General features: G+C 31.0%; 1 protein-coding gene across 3 annotated transcripts in view; it reads left to right on the forward strand.

Moving 5' to 3' along the window:
• Cntn5 (contactin 5) overlaps positions 1 to 21,663 on the forward strand; it is a 1,189,809-nt gene that overhangs the window by 898,213 nt on the left and 269,933 nt on the right. For all 3 annotated transcript variants that reach the window (XM_078046906.1, XM_040285131.2, XM_078046907.1), the window contains one exon: positions 19,057 to 19,238. In XM_078046906.1, coding sequence (XP_077903032.1) covers positions 19,057 to 19,238 — 182 coding nt within the window. The remainder of the gene's footprint in view (positions 1 to 19,056; positions 19,239 to 21,663) is intronic.

Consider the following 21,663-nt stretch of genomic DNA (forward strand, 5'->3'; position numbering starts at 1 on the left):
TTTTACTTTTTTCAACCTATTACTTGAAAGAATTCAAAGTCAACAAGAACTTCTATATCACAAAAATTCTAAAACACCTACACACTTTCTCAGTTCTATTTTAATCACTGTTTTAGGTACTTGGTTGTAGAAGTGGGTGAAAGACAAATTTATTTTGATTTATTTGACCAATAAATACTCAGAGAAGGCAAACATTTCAAAAATATTACCATAAGATCATTAGGAACAGCAAGTTGTCTTTTTGAATACTTTGAAGGCTTTATTTTCTGCTATTACATTTAATAATTATATTAATGTGTATTTTGTGTTATTTATGAATTATATGTTATTTCACCAAAGCTATGTTAAATATTAGCAATTTCACATTTACCTCCTTGCATTAGCCAAACATTAATTCAAAATGACAAAGTTATAAATTTAAAAGACAAAAATGTGCTAAGGGGAAAAAAAAGTAGATTTTATACTTTTGTCAATTTAATTAGCAAAGAAAATATATTAAGTGGTTTCAGGTTTCTTCTTAGGGAACAACATGCTACTTGGAATAACCATCATTGTGAATCTTATCATGGGGATAAATCTAATCCTATGGATTTGTTATGATTATATATTTATAAAAAGAAAGCTTGAAGGGTATTAAGAGTGCAGTCTTTGACAATGTTTATTATACTAGCATCACTGCACCAAAACAGTACTTCTGCATGAATTTGTCATGTACACTTATGATGATATTCACTTAACTCTAAATGTTTTTAAATCCTGAATCTGTTTGCTTATTGTGACCCATATTTGGGGACAAGAAATTCATAAATAGTTTTTCTAAATGAGAAATATATTTTCATATGTCTCTTCCTATTTCTCAAGTATAAAAATAAGCATAATTAATATAAAAGAATGTCATTTCTTTCTGAAATTAATCTATAAATATATATGTACATATACATATATACACATATATATTTCATATGCATATACTTCATATACATATATTTCATAGAGAGAGAGAAAGAGAAAGAAAGAGGAAGAGAGAGAAAGTGTGTGTGTGTGTGTGTGTGTGTGTGTGTGTTGCTGGGGAATCTAACCCAGGGCCTTATGCATGAGAGGCAAGCACTCTACCAACTGAGCTATATCCCCAGCCCTATAAATACAATTTTAATAAATGAATATTGTGGTAGGTTTTTAGCTTTAGTTCCATGATTTTGCTAGCAAAATACAGTACTTAAATCTTTACCTTTTGTTATAATCTATCTATTGGTTTGCAATACTTTTTAAAACTTTATACCTAATAAAATTCTGTGTATAGATGAAAACTAGTTGCAAATTAAATAGAAAGTTAACATGAAGGGTGGATGTTAATAGGTTCATGATCTCTCTGTAAGACAGATTTTTTTTTCTGTGTGTTTAATCTAAAGGTCTACTTTCCTCAAAGTGTTTACAAATTTTCCAAGGTAATAAATCGTAATGGACCCAGACAAGCAGACTGCTATTTTCCAATTTATAAACATCAAATTTGAAAGGAGTACTGGGAACAGGTCAACTTTTCTGGAAGGACTTGGAGAGTCCCAATAGATGGAAGGAGTAAGAAAGAAGATAGACTAAAGGAGAACTTAATAAAAAAATACTATATTATTCTGAGATACAATCATATGTGGAATCATACTAAATCTAAAATAGTAGTTAACTATAACATTTTCTTGGTCTGATTTCCTAACTTCACAATATTCTCTCTATTATTTGCAACCCCAGTCTTCTGCTTATGCTCCCAATTCTGTGATATCCAAATTCTCCTTCTTTTCCTCTTCTAATTTAATGAGCTAAAGTATAAGATTCATTGCTTTAATCACTCTCTGCCTGATATTTTTTTTTTCTGTGTAAGTATTTATTTCCTTTTCTGTGAGAGAGACAGGATATTCTCTCATTTGCACCCTGAAGAAACACTGTATAATGTTTTGGAGTTAAAGAAGAGGAAAAAGAATTAGCATGATATTAAGACCCACATCTGTCAATTTTATCAAGAAGCTCTAATAAGCATATGCATATATATGCACATACACACGTATATGCATGCACACACATACACACACATACACACACACCTGAATAAGGAAGACAGTAGGAATTTAGTGACAGTTACAGCCTGAATAAATCTCAACTTTTCATTCTGCAAGTTTCATGGTTTTAAACAATGGACCTCTTCTCTCTCCATCTCAGCATCTATGAAATAGATTAAAAAAATTCTTTTTTTAATTGATTTTATTTTTTTAAATACACAACAGCAGAATGCATTACAATTCTTATTACACATATAGAGCACACTGTTTCATATCTTTATATATAAAGTATGTTAATCCCCAAAGAAGCAACAGGCCACCTGTGGAAAATGGGAGCATCTAGTTGCCTATATGTGACACAGGCTAGCCCCAGAGGTAACTGCTTTCACTGCTACTTGAAACTTTTTCAAATGGAAGGAAGAAGTAGTAAGTTTCTTCAAACTGGTAAAAACATAAAGGTTGTACAAGACCATGACTTCACAGAGACTAACAAGATTATTTTTACCTAAATTAGATTCTTTACCTAAGATAATTAAAAGTAATGGTATATATTTTGAGTTGTGACTCTTAAGTCCTAAGCAGAACTAATACCATGGGAAGGCTTTGAGATAATACATAATCATACATTCTGAGTCAAGAATCATTAAGCAGAGAGATCTAAAGCTTACACTTGAGTTACATTCAGTTAATTTCTTTTCCCTAAAGGCCAATTAGTCCGTGCATTTGGAGCTATGACAGCAGTTCTGTGCCTCAAGGGAGCAATCCTAAACACTCCCCTTTTAAGAAAGGTCCCACATTCACATTCATTGCCCCTGAAAGTTTCCCAACTTTTACAGAGCAAACTCTTGCCTTCAAATTTTTGGCATATTATGTAGATAGTAGTGATAATTCACATTAACAGTTGATTTTTTTTTTCTTGAGATACAGGATCATAAAAAAAAAAACTTTAGTTCAATAGCTTTTTTTATGATGGCTTTATATGTGCTTTCTTAGAGAAAAGTTATAAAACTTGGTTCTTTCGGTTTCTATCAAAGATATACAATGTTTCCTTCTTTTTGTGCAAGTCACAAAGGAGCTATAACTGTGTATATTTTCACATCAGATGTAAAATTCATATCTCACTTGTGACTTATGCAAGGAAAATAGGAAGCTCCATTAGACAGAACTACAATTTGTCTGTGAATAGTGATTTGCAGTTGGGAGTACTTTCCTTTGAAATCATTAAATCTTTACAGCTAAGTATTCCTTCTGCCTTGACAGATTCTACACATTACTTCATCATATGTATAAAAATGATCTTTAAAAATACCTTTAATGACTTCGACAATGGCCAAAGTTCATCTGACACTTTTCTTACTTTCTAGAACTACATTTGTTACACTTTTTATCCTGTCACTTTGACAGTACATAACAAAAAGCTTGTGTCAGAATTTCAAAGTGGCTTCATTGAGTCTTCTACCATTATTAAAAGCTATTTTTGAGCCACATGAATAGTGACACCCCCACTATAACATTTGTTTTTAAAAGTCTTTAGAATTTTAAAATTTAATTGCTTATTTTACATGAAACTCAAATGTGTAGTTCAACAGGTACAATTTCCACAGAGCTAAAATAGGGGAAAAATAACCATGCTTTGCCTTTCTGTCAAAGCTGACATATCTACTCATTCTTCCAATGTTATTTAAATCAGTCTTTTTGAGCAACAGCTCCATTTTCAGATTTTTATGATGGAGAAATTTGTTTTGAATAATACCATAATATTAAGTAGATAAAATCTTACTGTGCTCTAAGATACATTTTTTAAAACTCCATCTTTAAAACTTTACAAAAAGATGAATAAATTATCCTTGTTACAAATAAGTCATTTAGAAGTGGCAAAAATTCTTTGATTTTTTTTTTCCATAAGTTGTCATGGACATTGTAAACAAATATGTGATATCCAAAGTGCCTATGAAACATTGGGAGTGCCAGGAAGCTCAGTGTCACTATTTCATTTATTAATAGGTTGTCTATGGAAACTTTTCCAAAATGTTCTCAGCCACCCATCAATGCAACTAAATATTTTCATATTCCAAAGTTTCTAATAACTCAGAGACAAAAAATTAGCATAGTAATACTATTCAAGAAAGAAAAGAAGAAAAATACATTAAAATTTTCATAATTTAAAGATGTCCTTGTTTTTAAAGTGAAAATATATGCTTCAATAAACTTGCCAGAGCTTTTCTACATACATTATATAACTTTAGCATACCAAACTATGTGAAGTATCACCAACCTCTTATGCTAATATTATCCTTTGTATTCATATACATGCATTTCTCTAACAAAAACATGCTTTTGCTGCCTTGGTAAATTTTCCCTATCCTTCAAAACCCACCTTATATATCATCTCTTCTGGGCTACATTCTCTCACATTCCAATCTTATATTAAGTAGCTTTCTTGATTGTACTCCTTAATATCCTTTTTTTTTCCCTATATTTGTATCACGTGGTACAGGGGTTTTGTTGTTCTTGTTTTGTTTTTTACTTTCTAATTAAGCCATCATACATTTTATTAATTTTAGTTTTAAATACGTATCTGGCATATGGTAAGAACTCAGTGAAGTTTTACTGACATAGTTAAAAATTTGAGATCACTCCCCCTGTCATTTGATCAAACAAAATCTCTCACTCTCTAGAAATACTGTCATTGCTTGCTTACTGTCTCCTTTATTTTCATACCAGTAAAGAATAATTATCCCTGCTCATGCAGGAAGTGTTTTTCTTATGCTAACTGTAGTCTCATGTTCTGAATCTATTCCCCCCTACCCCCACAACCTTGCCTTCTATATTACAAATTGTATAACCTGTTTAGACTGGAATTCCCTTCTCTGGAGGATCAAATGAAATATTTGTATCAAAGAAATTTAGGTTTTAATGTAGTTAAGAGTAAATAAAGTAGCTAAAAATGGCTCCAGAGGAAGCCAAAAATTCAAAGGATATACTACTAAGAATTAAGACATTAAGAATTTAGGAAAGTGGACAATAGTAATTTTAACTGTGGTTATAAAAATTTGAGGTTGTCTGTTCATAGGCAAATAATTAAGATCCAGCTAGAATTGCATGTAGTGAGTGCCAAAACACAAACTAAAGTAAAAATGATGAAATATTAAGGATTGGAAAAAATAAACATGAAAAATAAGTACTTAGGTCAGTAATTTGATTTTTTGGCTGTGGGGAAAATATAAGAATTCAGACTTAAAAATATCAAGAAGTGATTATTCTAGTATGAAAGAACTGAGCTTTCTTTCAATGGGACTTCTCTGCTTTAAATTAATTGTGTGTAGTTTAAATAACTATCAGATTAAAGAAACTTAATGTAAACTGTTGGAAGTCATTTGTTCTCTAAGATCATATTGAAAACCACTGTCAAAGACTAACAGTTAACAAAGACGAATGGGGGGAGAGAAAGGGAGAGAGAAGGGAAAGCATATGGAAATGGTAGGAGACCTTCAATGATACACAAAATTATAAGAGGTTATGAGGGGCAAGGGGGAGGGGGAAAAAAGGGAGAGAATTGAACAACAGCAGAGGAGGTAGAGAGGGAAGATGGAAGGGGAGGGGAAGGGAGGAGGGATAGTAGGGGATAGGAAAGGTAGCAGATTACAACAGTCACTAATATGCCATTATGTAAAAATGTGAGTATGTAACAGATGTGATTCTGCAATCTGTATTTGGGGTAGAAATGGGAGTTCAAAACCCAATTGAGTCAAATGTATGAAAGATGATATATCATGAGCTCTGTAATGTTTTGAACAATCAATTAAAAAAAGGAAAAATATGATTTTACCTAACTCCTTTTAGATACGTACCCATTATTTTTACAATTCCTTATGCCTTCACCCAAAAAGCAGTGATTATAAGATGTGGTAAGATGAGTAGAAAATAAATTTTTATGTTAAAAAAAGATTATTTACTACTAAAATTTGTATTTGGAAAGGGATAATGATTATCACTTCTGAGAATATATGAAGAACAAAGAGAGCAAACACTGTCTATATAACTTTGTTTAAAAAATATTTTTAGTTGTAGATGGATACAATGCCTTTATTTCATTAGTTTATTTTTATGTGGTGCTGAGGATCAAACCCAGTGCTCACATGTGCTAGGCAAGTGCTCTGCTACTAAGCGACAAGCCCAGCCCACTCTATACAACTTTTGATGTGATATTAGTTTAATGCTAGAGAATACTTATGAAGCCAGCAAGCAGCAAAGCAGTACTGATGATAAGAAGAATATTGAAGTCCCCTGAGTGGTCTTCTTCAATCATATCATCCTGTCTTACCCTAAGAGGAAACTAGAAACCTGGAATATGTGCTCATCATCTTTGTGATTTCTTACAGGGAAATTATTTTAGGACACATGGATATATCTAAAAATATGTTCTTTATTTTTGCTTGATTTTTTAACATAGATGAAATTCTATTTTACCACATGTCGGCATTTGCGACTTGCTTATGTTTCTCAACCTTTATTTCTAAGACTTCTCCACAGTCTTGAAGGTAGTTATAATTCATTTATTTTTATCTAATAAATAATAATTTAGTGTGTAAATACATAAATAAATAAATACACACATATCAGGACTGTGATCCTTCACAGAGTGAAAACAAACAAGATGAAAGGGATCATCATCCCATTTTTCTGTCAGGTAATACCAGAAACAACAACAACAAATAAGTCTCACTGAGCTGAAAACACAGAGAAGGGAGATCAGAGAAGCTGAGGTGACTGATAGGTCAGATAAAAGAAACAGGGGAGCTACACAGAGAATACCTTTCATAAATCTGCATTCAGATCTCATTAAAATATGAACAAATAGTAAGCTATGCATGCAAAGGGTGAAAAACTGAGGGAGAAAGAAAACACACAAGGGAGCTAAGATACCGGATATTGCCCAAGGTCAGGAGTAATTGAAACTTCAACCAACCCACATCAATAAAACCATTATTTTATTCATGAGGCATTCAGTAGAGACCCCCCCCCCAAAAGGATCAGGCAATAGGAGTAGGGTTTAGGTAGCCCTCCCAAAAGTCTATTTTGAACACAACCTAATAAGGATTACCAAAAACAAAAAAAAAGAAAAAGAAAGGGTAAGCTGAACTACAAGTAAAGTAGTTCTACAGCTAGAAAGGAAAAAAAAAGAAAAAAGAAAATCACCAGTAGTTATGGGGAACTGACAATGTATAGCCTCTGCAAAACTGCTAGAAGTGTGAGGAAACAAACAAAAATAAAATATAGACTATCATCAGAAGAAAAATCATTATAAACAGTGCTAGAAATCTCAGAAAAGATGGAATAAAGAAAACACCTTTTAAAACAGATCTTAATATGCTCAATCATTGCAATGGTTAATTTTAGGTGTCACTTTGACTGGGATACACAGATAGCTGATAAACATTATTCATGTATATATCTGTGAGAGTGTTGCCAGAAGAGATTGTCGTTTGAATCACCAGGTAGAATAGGAAGATATTTCCTTACAGTTGTGGACAGTCTAATCTATTGAGGACCTGCATGAAATAAAAATACTGAGGGAAAGTAAATTCATACTGCATTACAGAACTGAGACTTCCATAATCTAACTAACCTCCACAACACTTGAATCACAAATTGCTGAGCTTCGATTTGAGGACTCGCCATCAGCCCCCAGTTTCTCTGGCATTTAGCCTCAGATTGAACCACTGGTTCCCTGGTTCTTGGGCCCTTTGGACTCATACCGAGTTTATATCACTGTATTCTCTAGTTCTGCAACATAACAGGGAGAAAATTAATGGACTTCTCAGCTTCCTGAATTACATGAGCTAATTCCCATAAATTTCATTATTATGTGAATATAGATATCTTACTTATTGGTTCTCTTTCCCTACAGAGATCTAACTAATAAAGTCGCTAAGAGAAAATCATCAACAACAATTGATAGAAATACAAACTATCTTAAATGAAACTTTTCTTATTTATATATAACAGCGGAATACATTACAATTCTTATTACATATATAGAGCACAATTTTTCATTTAAAATAAAGTCTCAGATGAAAATTTACTAGATTATATTAACAGCAAATTAGATGATGCAAAAAAACACAATGAATTTGAACGTAAAGCAATAGAATCTCTGTGAAGTACAATGTATTTAGTATACTGTAGAGAAAGAAAATAAATTGGGCCTAAGAAATTCCTGGAATAATAATTTACACAACATATATGAAATTTGAGTTTCAGAAACAAGAGTTAGGCAAGAAATATTTGAAAATTATGAACAAATGTTATCCAAGTTATTGTAAATCTTGGCCTCACAGGTCCCCAATATCAATAAAACACAGCAGGGTAAAAAAAAAATAAAAAACAGGAAAAATGTATAAAGGCACACCATAACATAATTCCTGAAAAAAAAGAGCAGAAAATAAAATGTTCAAAAATAGTGTACCTGAAGTTATTTATCTAGTAAAAATATTCTTCAAAAATCAAAGCAAAATAGACATTTTCATGCAGGAAAAAAGCTAGTAATACTTTGTTGCAATAGATAACAATAAAAGTAATGTTAAAGAAAGCTTTTAAGGTTGAAAGCAAAGCAATATTTTTTGGAAATTCCAGTCTCCACAAAGTAATTAAGAAAAATAATTTTTAAAATATGTGTATAAATATAAAATATTTTCCATTTTAATCTCTTAAATTTATAATTTTCATTTTTCTTTAAAAATAACAATGGGTGATTCTTAAAGTACATAAAAATAATGTATATTATCTAGATAAGGCAAAGCGGGGAGGGGGGAGTGGAGAGGAGGGGAGGGGAGGGAGGAAAGACAGTGGAATGAGATGGACATCACTCCCTAAGTACATGTATGAAGACACGAATGGTGTGACTCTACTTTAAATACAACCAGAGATATGAAAAAAATGTGCTCTATATATGTAATATGAATTGTAATGCATTCTGCTGTCATATATAACATTAATTTTTTAAAAAAGTGTTTTTAGTCCAATATGAATTTTAACTCAATAGTAAACTTAAATTTAGTGCAAATAATACCATATAGATGAAATAAAATGTTTTTGAAAATAAAGAATGAATTGAACAATACATAAGAAGGAAAATATGCAGGTGTGATATTGTCATATACACTTTGCAAGCCTTTAAATATCATGCACATACAAAGATATCAAAGTTGTAATTAACAAGTAAGGCAACGAAAATAGGTCAAAAGAGAAATAAAGAAAAAATGGAATGAAGAGAAAATGCATATTGTAATACTGGAATTAAACATAAGTGTAAGTATATTAAATGTAAATGTACTGACCACAACAGACAGCATCAAAGTGGATTAATAAGCATAGTCTTATAGTATATTTCCTGCAAGAAGCCCACTTTAAATGAGTATCTGTGTGTGTGTGTGTGTGTGTGTGTTTATACTTGTTAAGATGAAAGAGACAAAGTAGAGAGAGATCATATGAAGTAGTAATTATAACAACATTGAAGAGATTTTCTTAGTATCAGACTATTATCTTTAAGTACAAGAAATGTTTCCTAAGATAAAAATGAAAATTTTAGAAACACAAGAAAGTCAATTTCTCAAAAAGACATTATAAATCCTAAATATATAAACCTAATACCAGAGCTTTAAAATACATGAAGCAAAAGCTCATAGGACCTAATGGAGAAACTGACAATCTCTTATCTATAGTAGGAGATTTTAGCACTCTTCTCCAGTAATTGTTCAATTGCAAGAACTATAGAACAGAAACATCAGTATAGTAACTCCTCTCCAGTAATTCATCATTTACAAGAAGAAAGTGAGTAAAGCTCAAATGACTTGAACACAACTATTAACTAGTTTGACTTAGCTGATATTGGAAGGAAGTATGCTGCAACACACAACCACACAATATATTATCAGCATATGAAATATTTACTAATAGGAACCATACATATTTCTGGGCTATAGCAAAGTCTCATTTCAACAAAAAGATAGAAAATTAAGAAAATATATTATTTAATTACAATAAAATTATTATTAACAGATAAACACTGGAAAAAAATCACCAAATATTTGGAAATTCAAAATGCATGTCTGAATAACAAAATTCTCAAGGAGAAATTAGAAAATATTTTGAAATAAGTGATACTGTGTTATACAATGTGTGATACAATTAAAGAATTACTTAGAGGTAAATGGTTACCTTCAAAAAAAAGAATATTTGAAAATCAGTAATCTACAATTCTAGCTTAAACAAATAGAATAAAAATAAATATAAACTCAAAGTTATTTGAACAGGAAAAAAGCAGAAATCAGTGAAATTGTATATGAAAAAACAATAGGAAAAAATGGAACTCAATGCTAGTTTTTAGAAAATGTCAATAAAACTGGTAAATATCAAAAAGTAGAGATTAAACTCAAATTACAAGTATAAAATAGGAAAGAAAAAATATCACTATGTGCATATTGTAAAGGACTAAAATAACAAAAAGGGGATACTCTAAACAATATTTAATTTCATAAAGAGGCCAAATAAATCCTTTAAAAGATATAAATCCTAAAACTAACACAAAAAATAGGAAATAGGAATTGTTCTATTCTTATTAATTAAATTGAAATTTTAATTAAAAGCCTTCACACTACAAAAACTTCAAATCCCAGTTATCTCCCCTTTTTAATTCTATCAAACATGTAAGAAATTATACAACATGACCATCTGGGGTTTATCTCAGGAATACAAAATTGTTTTCAATTATTAAAATTTAATGTAATTTGCCACATGAATAGATAAAAGAAGGAAATCTCACCTTCATTTTATTAAACATAGAAGAAGCAGATGAAAAATCCAATACATTTGAAGAAACACTAAGCAATGTGGGATTAGAAAGAAGCTTTCTCATCCAGGACAAAGGGACTTACCAAAAAAAATCAATATTCACTGTAATATTTAATTGTCAAGGACTGAAATGTTTCATCTTTATTTTTCTGTTCTTATCACTTATGTTCCACACTTAATGAGAGTCATAGATAGTACAATAAAGCATAAAAGAAGTAAAATCCTTTGACATAGAAAGTTTGATATTAAACTGTTTGGGCTTGTAAACAGCATTATATGCATAAATAGACTATTTTAATAAATAAGCACAAAAGACACACAATTAATATTTAGGAATAAACTAAACAAAATATGCACAAGACCTGCACACTGAGAAATGTTATAACATTTCTGGGAGAAATTAAGAGAATATTTAAATAAATGATGAGATAAACCATGTTCATGGATATCAAGATTAAATAGCCTTCAAAAGTTACTTCTCAAATCTATGACTTCAACATAATGCAGTAAGAATCCCAGAAGACTTTCATTTTTCTAGAAATTAGCAAGCCACTTCTGAAATGTACATAAAAATTTAAAGATCATAGAATACAAATTGACTTGGTAGAACATGAATATTAAAAAAAAAAAAACAGGTTTATAGATAATGGAAAAGGTGACAGTCTGGGAATAGGCCCACACATAAAAGGTTAATTAATTTATCACAAAAAGTGCTAAGTAATTCAATGGAAAAAGGGTATTTTTTTCCACACATACTACTAGTATGCGGATAGCCATGTTGCAAAATTTGATCCATTGATCCTTTTACGTCTCTCACTCTAAAGACAAAAAATGAATTGTACCATAGACCTTAATGTAAAACTTTAAAACTTCTAGAACAAATGTGAAAATTTTACTTTTGACTTTCTAAAGCCAAACAATATTTTCCTAAGAAAAACAAAAAATGCTGGAAATAAGAGTTGAAGCCTTCACCAAAATTAAAACTCGCATATTTCAAAAGCTACTGGTTTTAAAAAAAAAAAAATAATCTTTGGGGAAAATATTTATGACATGTTTGAGAAAAGATTTGTATCCAGCATTACAAATAGCTCTTACATTTCAATATTGGAAACAAAACAATGCAGCATAAAAATAAAGCAGATATTTGAATATTTGACCCATAAAAACTGAAAAAATATTTATATTTGTTAGTAATCAGAGAAGGCAATGAAATCACACTTTAGTATCATTGCATATTCACAAAACTGGCTAAAATTAAAAAGAGTTAAAATACCAACTTTTTTCAATGATATATAACAATTAGAAATTTCATACATAGCTGGTGGAAGCATGAAAATATGCATCTTCTGTATAAAATAGTCTTGCAGTTTCTTTTATGGTGAAAACTTTACCACATGACCCAGAATTTCTGATACTAGTTATTTATCCAAAAGTCATACAAATATATGTCCACAAAAACTTGTACAGGGATATACAATATGGTTTTACTTACAATAGCTTAAAAGTGAAAAGAAACCAAATGTCCAAAATTTTATCCAGAAAATACTAAATAAGCTAATTGTGGCCTTTATAGATATTGAAATACTACTCAACAATTAAGAAGAATTGCTATTGACATATAAAACAACATGAATGAATCTTTTAAATTCTATGCTGAGAGACAGAAACCAGACTTTCAAAAGCATACACTGTATTATTGTTTACATAAAAGTCCAAAACAAGCAAAAGTACTCCTAAATTATTGCCAGGGATGTAGATGACTGGGAAGGGGCCTGACACAAACAATTGTAAAGGAGTATTCTATGTCCCAGGTATATTAATTGTTCTCATGGCAAAGGCAAGGGTCCAGAGAGAAAGCAGAAGCACACAAGTCTTACAGCTGCACTCTAGTGGTTAAAAACATGTCATCAGGCAAGTCAGATTCAGAGTTGGTAAGTAGATTCTATCTTTTAATGTAAGATCTGCAGTTACATGACAAAGGATGTGAATACTGACTGATGGAGAACTGAATCCACTTTTGCGATTCATCTACTATATAAGCTAAGGACCCACTTTTTGTGTTCTCATTGATTCTCCTAAGAATCCAATAAGTATTCTAAGACTTTTATGAATGTAGCATTGCTTTAATATTCTGTTCTTTAACCCCTTCCCTAGACTTAGTAAGCATTTTAGATCAGCATTCCAAGTTATCAAAGATGGGAATTTTGCCAGATATTTTCCATTTCATAACATGTGACTTCATCTCCTTGTTCTCCAATATCAGAACCTCACCACCTTCTGTTCTAATTCCAAATACTTAATGTCTTGTTAGGGTAGATTTCAGTTTTCACATACCAGATTAGTAAGACAATGCTAGCCAGTATAACAAACTGTCAAGTCTCAGGATCTTAGCAAGGTAAATATTTAAATGTCAGTCTTATTGATGGACGTAGGTGATGTTTGTCACTTTTCCCTTCACAGTCATTTAGAAGCTTAGTCCTGACATTCTCAACCTGTGACTTCCAAAGTTGTCTTGGACATTGATATTCACCTACCCAAAAGAAAAATAGTTGAAATATACAGAATAAAAACCATTTCATTATATTTCATTGCCAGAAACAACCATCATATCCATGCTGATTTAAATAGAAAAATAGCAAATGAGTGTGCAGGAAAGAAAAATAAATGGATTTTAGGAAGATCTGAGCTTTCCCAGTCTTTGCTATGTACTCCATCTGTTTGAAAATGTTCACTATCTTTTCATAAATCTGAAGTTTATCAATAACCTAACCATTCTCCACCACAAAAGAAAATAAATTTAAGACACATTAACCCTAATTAATTCTTCATTTACGTCACATACCCCTTTTGGTCAACATTTTAGTTTTGTCTTTTTTATACATCTACTTTATTAGTCTTGTCATTATGATTATTATGTTATCCCATTTATACTTATGTTTTCAGCCCCCTTTTTGAAGTAATTTTTCTTCTTTATAAGGTATGTATCCTCCAGTGATAGTGCCTTAGTAATAAACTTGCTCAGTTTTTGTATACATGATATATTTATTTACTTTTCATTCCTAACAGAAAATTTACAAGATAAAAAATTCTAGGTTTATAATCTGCCCCAACCACATTGAATATGTAATCACTCCAAAGTATTCTTGTGATTACATTTTTGTTGTTGGAAAGTTAGTGAACATTGTAATTATTATTATTTTGTAGATAGTTTGTCTTTCCTCTGTGGTTACTGGTATGTGATTGGTGCTTTGTGTTCTTAGCCATGCCTTGTATATATTATGTTACTTGTATTTAAGGATTCATGTGCATGATTTTGGAAATTTTTTTGCCATTTCTCTAAGGATATTACTTAGTTTCCTTTTTCTCTAATCACTCTGTCTTTCATTAGTATGGTTTCTCTCTACCTCCCTGTAGCTCCCTGCCTCAATAATGCTTTGTATCCCTCCCTCACCTCACCCTCTACCTCTATCTCTCATATTTGACTGGACTTAAGCTGTGCCCTCTGGTTTTATGTTACATGTCTATTAATTGAAGTCCATTCTGTTTGTATTTTCTCTCTCTGTGTCTCATGGTGTCTCATTGAAAGGCTCAAACCTCTCAATGATTTCAGTTCTATTCTCTACAAATATGTGCAGTTCCATGTTTAACTTATATACATTGAATCTTATATTTATAAGATTTTTTATTACATTGTTATATATTTATTTCAGTTTTAATCTGCATAGTTACTTTTACAATCATATCTTCCTGATAAGTTTTTAATTCCTAATCATTTTAATTCCAAGGTTCATTTCCATTAAAGGTTTTTTTTCCAGTATGAAATTATGTTTGATTCTGCATTCAATTCCAATTTGACTAAATAAGAATAGTTGAATTCATTAGAGCAATAAAAATTAAAAAGTCAAATTCCAACAATTACAATGCAAAGATCTGCAAATGTAGTCTTTGGGCCCAAAATAAATATAGTCATTTTCTATGTAGGGGAATCAGATCAAAACAAAGTGACCCACTACAAAAAAGAAAGGCAAAAATAGGATAAGTAGGAAAGGTGCATGAGGTTAATGGACTATTTTTAAAAATATAATTTAAATAACATCATTCAATTAGAGAATAATTTTATTTTTATTAAAATAATTAAAACTTTAATGTGAACATTCATGAACATTTATTTCCAGAGGAAAAAAATAAAATAAAAAATAAATCTTAGTGAACTATAAGATAATATAGTAGTAATAGAAATAGTGGGAAATTAACAACTCTCTCATTCTGACAGATCAATTAGGACAAAATTGAAAAATAGAGCAGTGGTTTTGTGTGGTATGGATGGATAAGCAAGCAGGTTCTAGAACCTTCATTCCTGCTTCAAGCATATCAACTTTGCATCTACTGATAAGGGAGGTTTGTTTTGTTGTTTGTTTTGTTTTGTTTTTTCAAATAGTCCGGAGAAGATTCAATTTGCTAGAAAGTTAAATTGCTTTAAAATTATGAAAAAACACTAAAATAATGTTTGGAGGACACAATTAAAAATTACTTAAAAGCTAATTTTTAAACTTTTATCTTAAATAAGGGATTCCTTTTATTGCCAATGAATAGAGAATGTATTCAAAAACTGATCTTGTATTGGGGTAAAAAGATAGATTTATCAAGCTCCAAAACTAATAAACTCTGCATCACTCTCTATATCAAAATAAGTATCTGGCTACATCTGATATCAGAGTAAAAGTCAGTTATATATTTTTACTATTGATCATGAATAGTAATTATGTTGATCATCCAGCAGAAAAAATTAATAATATAAATGTACTGATAGAGAAAGACAAATTGGTAAATTAAAAAAAACTTATAAAACAAAAAAAGTAATAAAAACTCAAAATGTTTATTGTAAAATAGACAACCTGACACAACTGATCTTTAAAAGATTATTATAGCTAACATTTATTGGGAACTTGATATTTTGCATGACTTTTTAACTAATTTACAAGAGCTTACCATATTCTTTTAAAGAATTTTATGAGAATCATTCGACTATTTCGTAAGTTTATTAAATACTATTAACAATATACTGAACACTCTATTGTGGTTAGAAAATAGAGGACATACTACTGAAAAAAGAAATTAATTTTACTACCCTAGAGATATTTGCTTTCTGGAAGGATAAATAAATATTCCCATTTACAGATGGGGGAACCAAATTCTGGGAACTTAGGCAAATTATCAAAATTACATAGCATATTTGTATCCAAATTGGTTTTGGACACGGGTTTCCCTGAAGGCACATCCTCCTAACAAATATATAATGGTCTCTCTGTATAAGAAAACCAGAGAATACATAGTAATACCATTAATATTATGAAGCAGTTTGAAAACATCTGCTCATTGCAAATATTTTTGTCTCCTTGTTCTATACCAACCAGTTCAAATTACCTGATGTATATAAGTATTCTCTGACATAAATATTAATATTCCCACAATATTTTATAATTGAGGATAGTGAAAAATGCAATGTTAAATCCCTTTTTGTTACAAAGCTACCTTTATACCCTGAAAATGTGGTTGTGGTGCCTATACTTTACTACTGCTACTTAGTACTCATGATAAGGGAATATTTTTTAAAAACTTTTAAAATTTATATAATTTACTGCTACAATATTTAATTTGTTGAAATAGTTCATTTTCTAGTGAAACAAATTACAAAATTTGATGCAAGCAGAATTTTAAACAGCATAATCAAAGCGAACATGGTAAAGAACTAATCCCACTGATAAAAGCAGACTAGGTAACTTTTTGTGAGAATCTTATTGGTATTCCAAGAAAAAAAATAGCTTCCCTACTCTTTAAATTGGTACAGAATATAAGAGACATGAATATTTTGACACGTTTACCAAGCAATCTATCGCTATGATACCACATCTCTCAAAGCTAACTATATACAAACCAACCACATACTTACAAATAAGCACACACACAGCAAACTTAATAAGGTACAGACAATTTCTACTTTACAAATAGATGTAAAATTGTAAAAATCACATACCAGTTCTTACATATGTTAAGAGAATGATATGCCATACTTATGCACCAGTTATTCTGGAAGTGGAACTCAGCTTTTCTTGATATTACCACAATATATACTTAAACAAAGAAGCAAGTATTGCCAACTTAAACCTATAAATTTCAATTTTATGTCTTATTCCTAAGAAAATAAATAATAAAAGTATTCAATGATAACCAAGGGCTTTTATTATAATTGTGTTAATAATAATTAGCATTACTATTGACTCCTACAAGAAAAAAATATTTTTTCCTAAAATAATATTTTTGAGAAACATCCTATACCTATAATCTATGGCAGAGTGTTACAGGGAATGAAAGTAAGATGCTTTGCTATTTAAAAAAAAAAAAAACAGTTCTCAGCTGGCTACACAAATAAGAACGTGGTTGAAGATGAGGCATTTGGGACGAGTCTCAAAGGATTGGTAGGAGTTTAACAGATATGATGGGAAACACAGAGAGATGTGTTTCTGGGTCAGGAGATGTGGAAGGAGATAGTGAGAAATCAAACTAGAAAATTCTGAAGCATAAAGTATATTAAATATAGATAGTGTTAAATAAATCAGTGGAACAGAACTGAGATGCCCAAAACAGACTCAACCATGTGAGACATATGACAGATAAAAGTATGTGGAATTGTATGACAAAAGCACCATTTCACATATTGTAGCAAAGGCATTTTACTTATTTAATGACACTGAAATAATTACATTCCCTATATCACACCAAAACATTTAATATAATCCAGTTACATTAAAAATAAAAACATTTAAACATATTTTTAAGTGCTACCAAAAATTCTGCACAAAAATTGACATAAATGGGTTTAGAGATCATCTTCTACCTAAGAAAATGTTCAGAAGTCATAAAGGAAACTACTGACATGTGTGTTTCTCCCCCCCCAAAAAAAAACAGTTTAAAAAATTATATCACAGATACTATATTGGCATACAAAGAGGAAGAATATTTCTAAGAAACAAAGTCTTGAAAGGTTGTATTGCACAGAATTCTAAGAAATAAAATAATGCAAACAGGCAAATTAAAATAGAAAAAAAATAAGGAAAATAATATAAATGACCAGTGAAATTATGAAAATGCATTCAACATTCTTAGAGATCAGGGAAATATTAATTAAATAAGCAGAAAAATAGCACATTTTACCCATCAATACTGACAAAAATTAAATTGATTCTGTACAATGTTGGCAAAGATGCAGAGAAAGAGAATCATATATTACCAACAAGTATAGAAACTGCTACTATATTATTGAAAAACAATCTTGCAGTACTTATTAAAATAAAAAATGAGCATGCCCTTTGATCCATCCATTCCTCTTTTTTGAAAGTCTGTCACAGAAAATAAAAGCAATAGTACATGATGTATGTGTGAGATTATTTATAGCAGCATTGTTTTTTAGTTGTAAAAAAAGAATGAAACAAAACTTACTATACTGAATGTCCATCAGGGACAGTTAATTAAATTCTGCTACATCTAAACACTAGAATAATATGTGACTTTTTAAATCAGAATTAGTCAGCTCTATATTTTTGGATGAGGTCTTTCAATAACAAAAACAACAACAACAACAAAATAACCAAGTAGACAACATTTACATTTTTTGAAAGACAAAACAAAAATAACATCATATGTGTGGATATAGATGTCCTGGACATGAGATGTGAAATTATATATGAACTGTTATTTGTTGCAGACAGTAGAAATTTGCCAGAGGATGGGGACAAAAAATATTCTCTATTTAATTCATGATCCTTTTGTTTGACTCATTGCAATAACTGTATATTAATAATTTTGTCATATTAATTTTTATTTTAAAATATAAAGTAAAATATAATGTTGTAAAGTAAGTAAATATTGTCTCTGAATTGCTTTACTGAAATATCAAAGAGAAGGAAAATATCCTCTTGTAATCTAACTACTTATCAGACAATCCACATGGAAAGTGAAGTATATCAATGAGCACATGGTCCTTAATTGTGATTACATTTTATTACACTCAGCCTATTAAGTGCTTAAATTACCAGATAACAGAATCTATGTGCCTAATAGTGGAAAGTGTGTTAACTGTTTTTGCTCCCTATTATAGCCCTGTTCCAACAATCACATGGATGAAGGTTAATGGTTATATTCCTATTAAGTCACGTCTGCGGAAATCTCAGGCAGTGCTGGAAATACCGAATGTGCAACTGGATGATGCAGGCATATATGAGTGCAGAGCTGAAAACTCTCGTGGAAAAAATTCTTTTCGTGGACAATTACAAATATACAGTAAGTGCTTTCAGCTAAGCGTGCTCTAGTCCCAAGTGTCAAACTGAAAATGCGAATTTAATTAAACACTGTTGGTTAGATACATAAAAACCAAGTAATAATTTATAACTGTACTTATTTTGCATAATAAAGCATCACGTAAAATTATCTCACATACAGAAATATTTTAAATTAAAAATAAATGAGGGATTACCAGTCTCTTTGTACAGCATACACAGTTTACACCCGTAAAAAATAACATATTTTCTTGGTACCAACACTATCCTCTGATAAATTAAAAATCTTTAACACATTATACTCTACTTTTTGACTCATTCTAACCCTGGGCCTGAATCAGGGGTCACTATATATTGCCCATTAGCCAAATTCCGCCCAGTTGCTGTATTTAGTAATTACAGTTTTATTGGAACACAGTCAAATCCATTTGCTCATATATTCTATGTCCACTTTTTACCGGCTACTGCAGAATTCAGTAGAGACAGAGACCAGCTGAGTTAAATGACTGGCATTCAGGCCCTTTGCATAAAGTTGGTTGACCTCTGGCCTGAATTAATACATTGTATTATAAATAGCTTCATGGCCTATTTATATTGTCCAAAGATGCTGAAGAGCCCATCAGGTAATATGTGAGAAGTAGGACAATCTGGATCAAATTTTTTTTTTTTTTTACAATCTCACCTTTGTCTCTAAGGATCACAAATCACATCCATTTTCATATTTGCTGTTACAATATTCATAATGGGTGATAGTATTCTCATTTGCCCAAATGAGGAAACACAAAAAGAGAGGAATACAATAAGCCAGAGCATTGAAATGAGCAAAGTCAAAATCACATATGGCTGATTCCTACAAGTAACTATGACTGTTACTGTATCTCGAGATGAGTTCTTCAAAAATACTAAGTGTTCTGTACAGGGATTCTGTCACTTTATTTCTGTTTTTAATCAGTACTGGGCACTGAACGCAGAGGCACTTTTCCACATCCCTAGCCCTTTTCTAAATTTTTAAACAAGTTCTTGCTAAGTTGCCAGGCTGGCCCTGAACTTGTGATCTTGCTTCTGTTTCCTGAGTGACTGGGATTACAAGATTGAACTACCAGCCCCTGACTCTATACAACCATTCTTAAGGAGTTTTATGAAATACTATTAATATCTGAATTCAGCCTCTTTCTTTACCTTTAACCACTCCTTCGGGAATGTAGCCCTCCAACCAACTCAACTATGCTATAAGAATCTTATCATTCATTCATTCATTTAATTAATGTTTATTATGTTTCTCTTATTGTTCTACATGCTAATAGTGGAGCTTTGAAAGAATTCATTGTCCACTGGATTAGATGAAAAATTAATCCCGTGTTAGGATAGAACGCATGCTATAATGAAGGCATGTGCATACCACATTCTACTCAGAGAAAGGCTTAGGTAGGATCCATAGTAGGAGTGCTGAACTGGAGAAGGCATCCTGGAAGGAAAACATTAAAAAGTCATTTAATGGTTTGTAAGATCTTTAGATCATGGATGCCATATTTTAATGGGATCTAGAAAGTTAATAATTTTGGATGAAACTAAAAGTATTTATAACTGTTCATAATTCCTTAAGGTAAACCAGTAGGACATAGAAGGGAAAATGTTGTTCTCCCAAATGGAATAGTGATTAACCTTCAAATACATCATGTAATTTTATCCTCATAACAGTAGCATAAGGTAATTTCTAGCCCTGCTTTGTATATAAAAAATCTGATAACATATAACAAGTGTTCAACCAGGATTCTATTACTTAATTGCATGTGTATACACACACACACACACACACACACACACACATATTAAGAAATTTATATTACTCTTAAAGATATAGAGGAATTGTCCCAAATATTTCTGTTGTGAAGAATGGTCCACATCCAAGTAGAATTAGTTGTAGACTCTGGAGACTGAGTGAGCCTCCCATATGCCCCAGCTCTATTCACTCCCCTCCTTACCCCAACCACTTAATTCATAGGCAGCAATAATCATTATCAAGATTGTTGAATTTAACTACTTTGACTCAAAATTATTGGTATAGCTTCTGATGAGAAGGTATGTCACTACGAAATGATCTATGATCTCTGCTTGTCATGTACATTTAGATGAACACTTTAAGCCAGCCAGGTGAACACAAAATTGCCTAAAGCACCATCACTCTAAATAGAAAAACTATCAACATTATTATCTAGAATGAGAAACTGGGCCAGCTATATCTAAATGGCACATGGTTCTCACAGATCATGTGTACGCATTAACCAAAACAACCATTAGTTATTAGGGTTCCCTATGACATATGAGAAAGTCAGTAAGTCTAGTAGTACTAAACTCATTACACAAGATGTCATTAATAAGCAGAAGCTGAGGATGTATTTCAGTGGTAGAACACTTGCCTATATGTGAGG

This window comes from Ictidomys tridecemlineatus, chromosome 4, assembly GCF_052094955.1.
Source record: "Ictidomys tridecemlineatus isolate mIctTri1 chromosome 4, mIctTri1.hap1, whole genome shotgun sequence".
Taxonomy (NCBI): Eukaryota; Metazoa; Chordata; class Mammalia; order Rodentia; family Sciuridae; genus Ictidomys; species Ictidomys tridecemlineatus.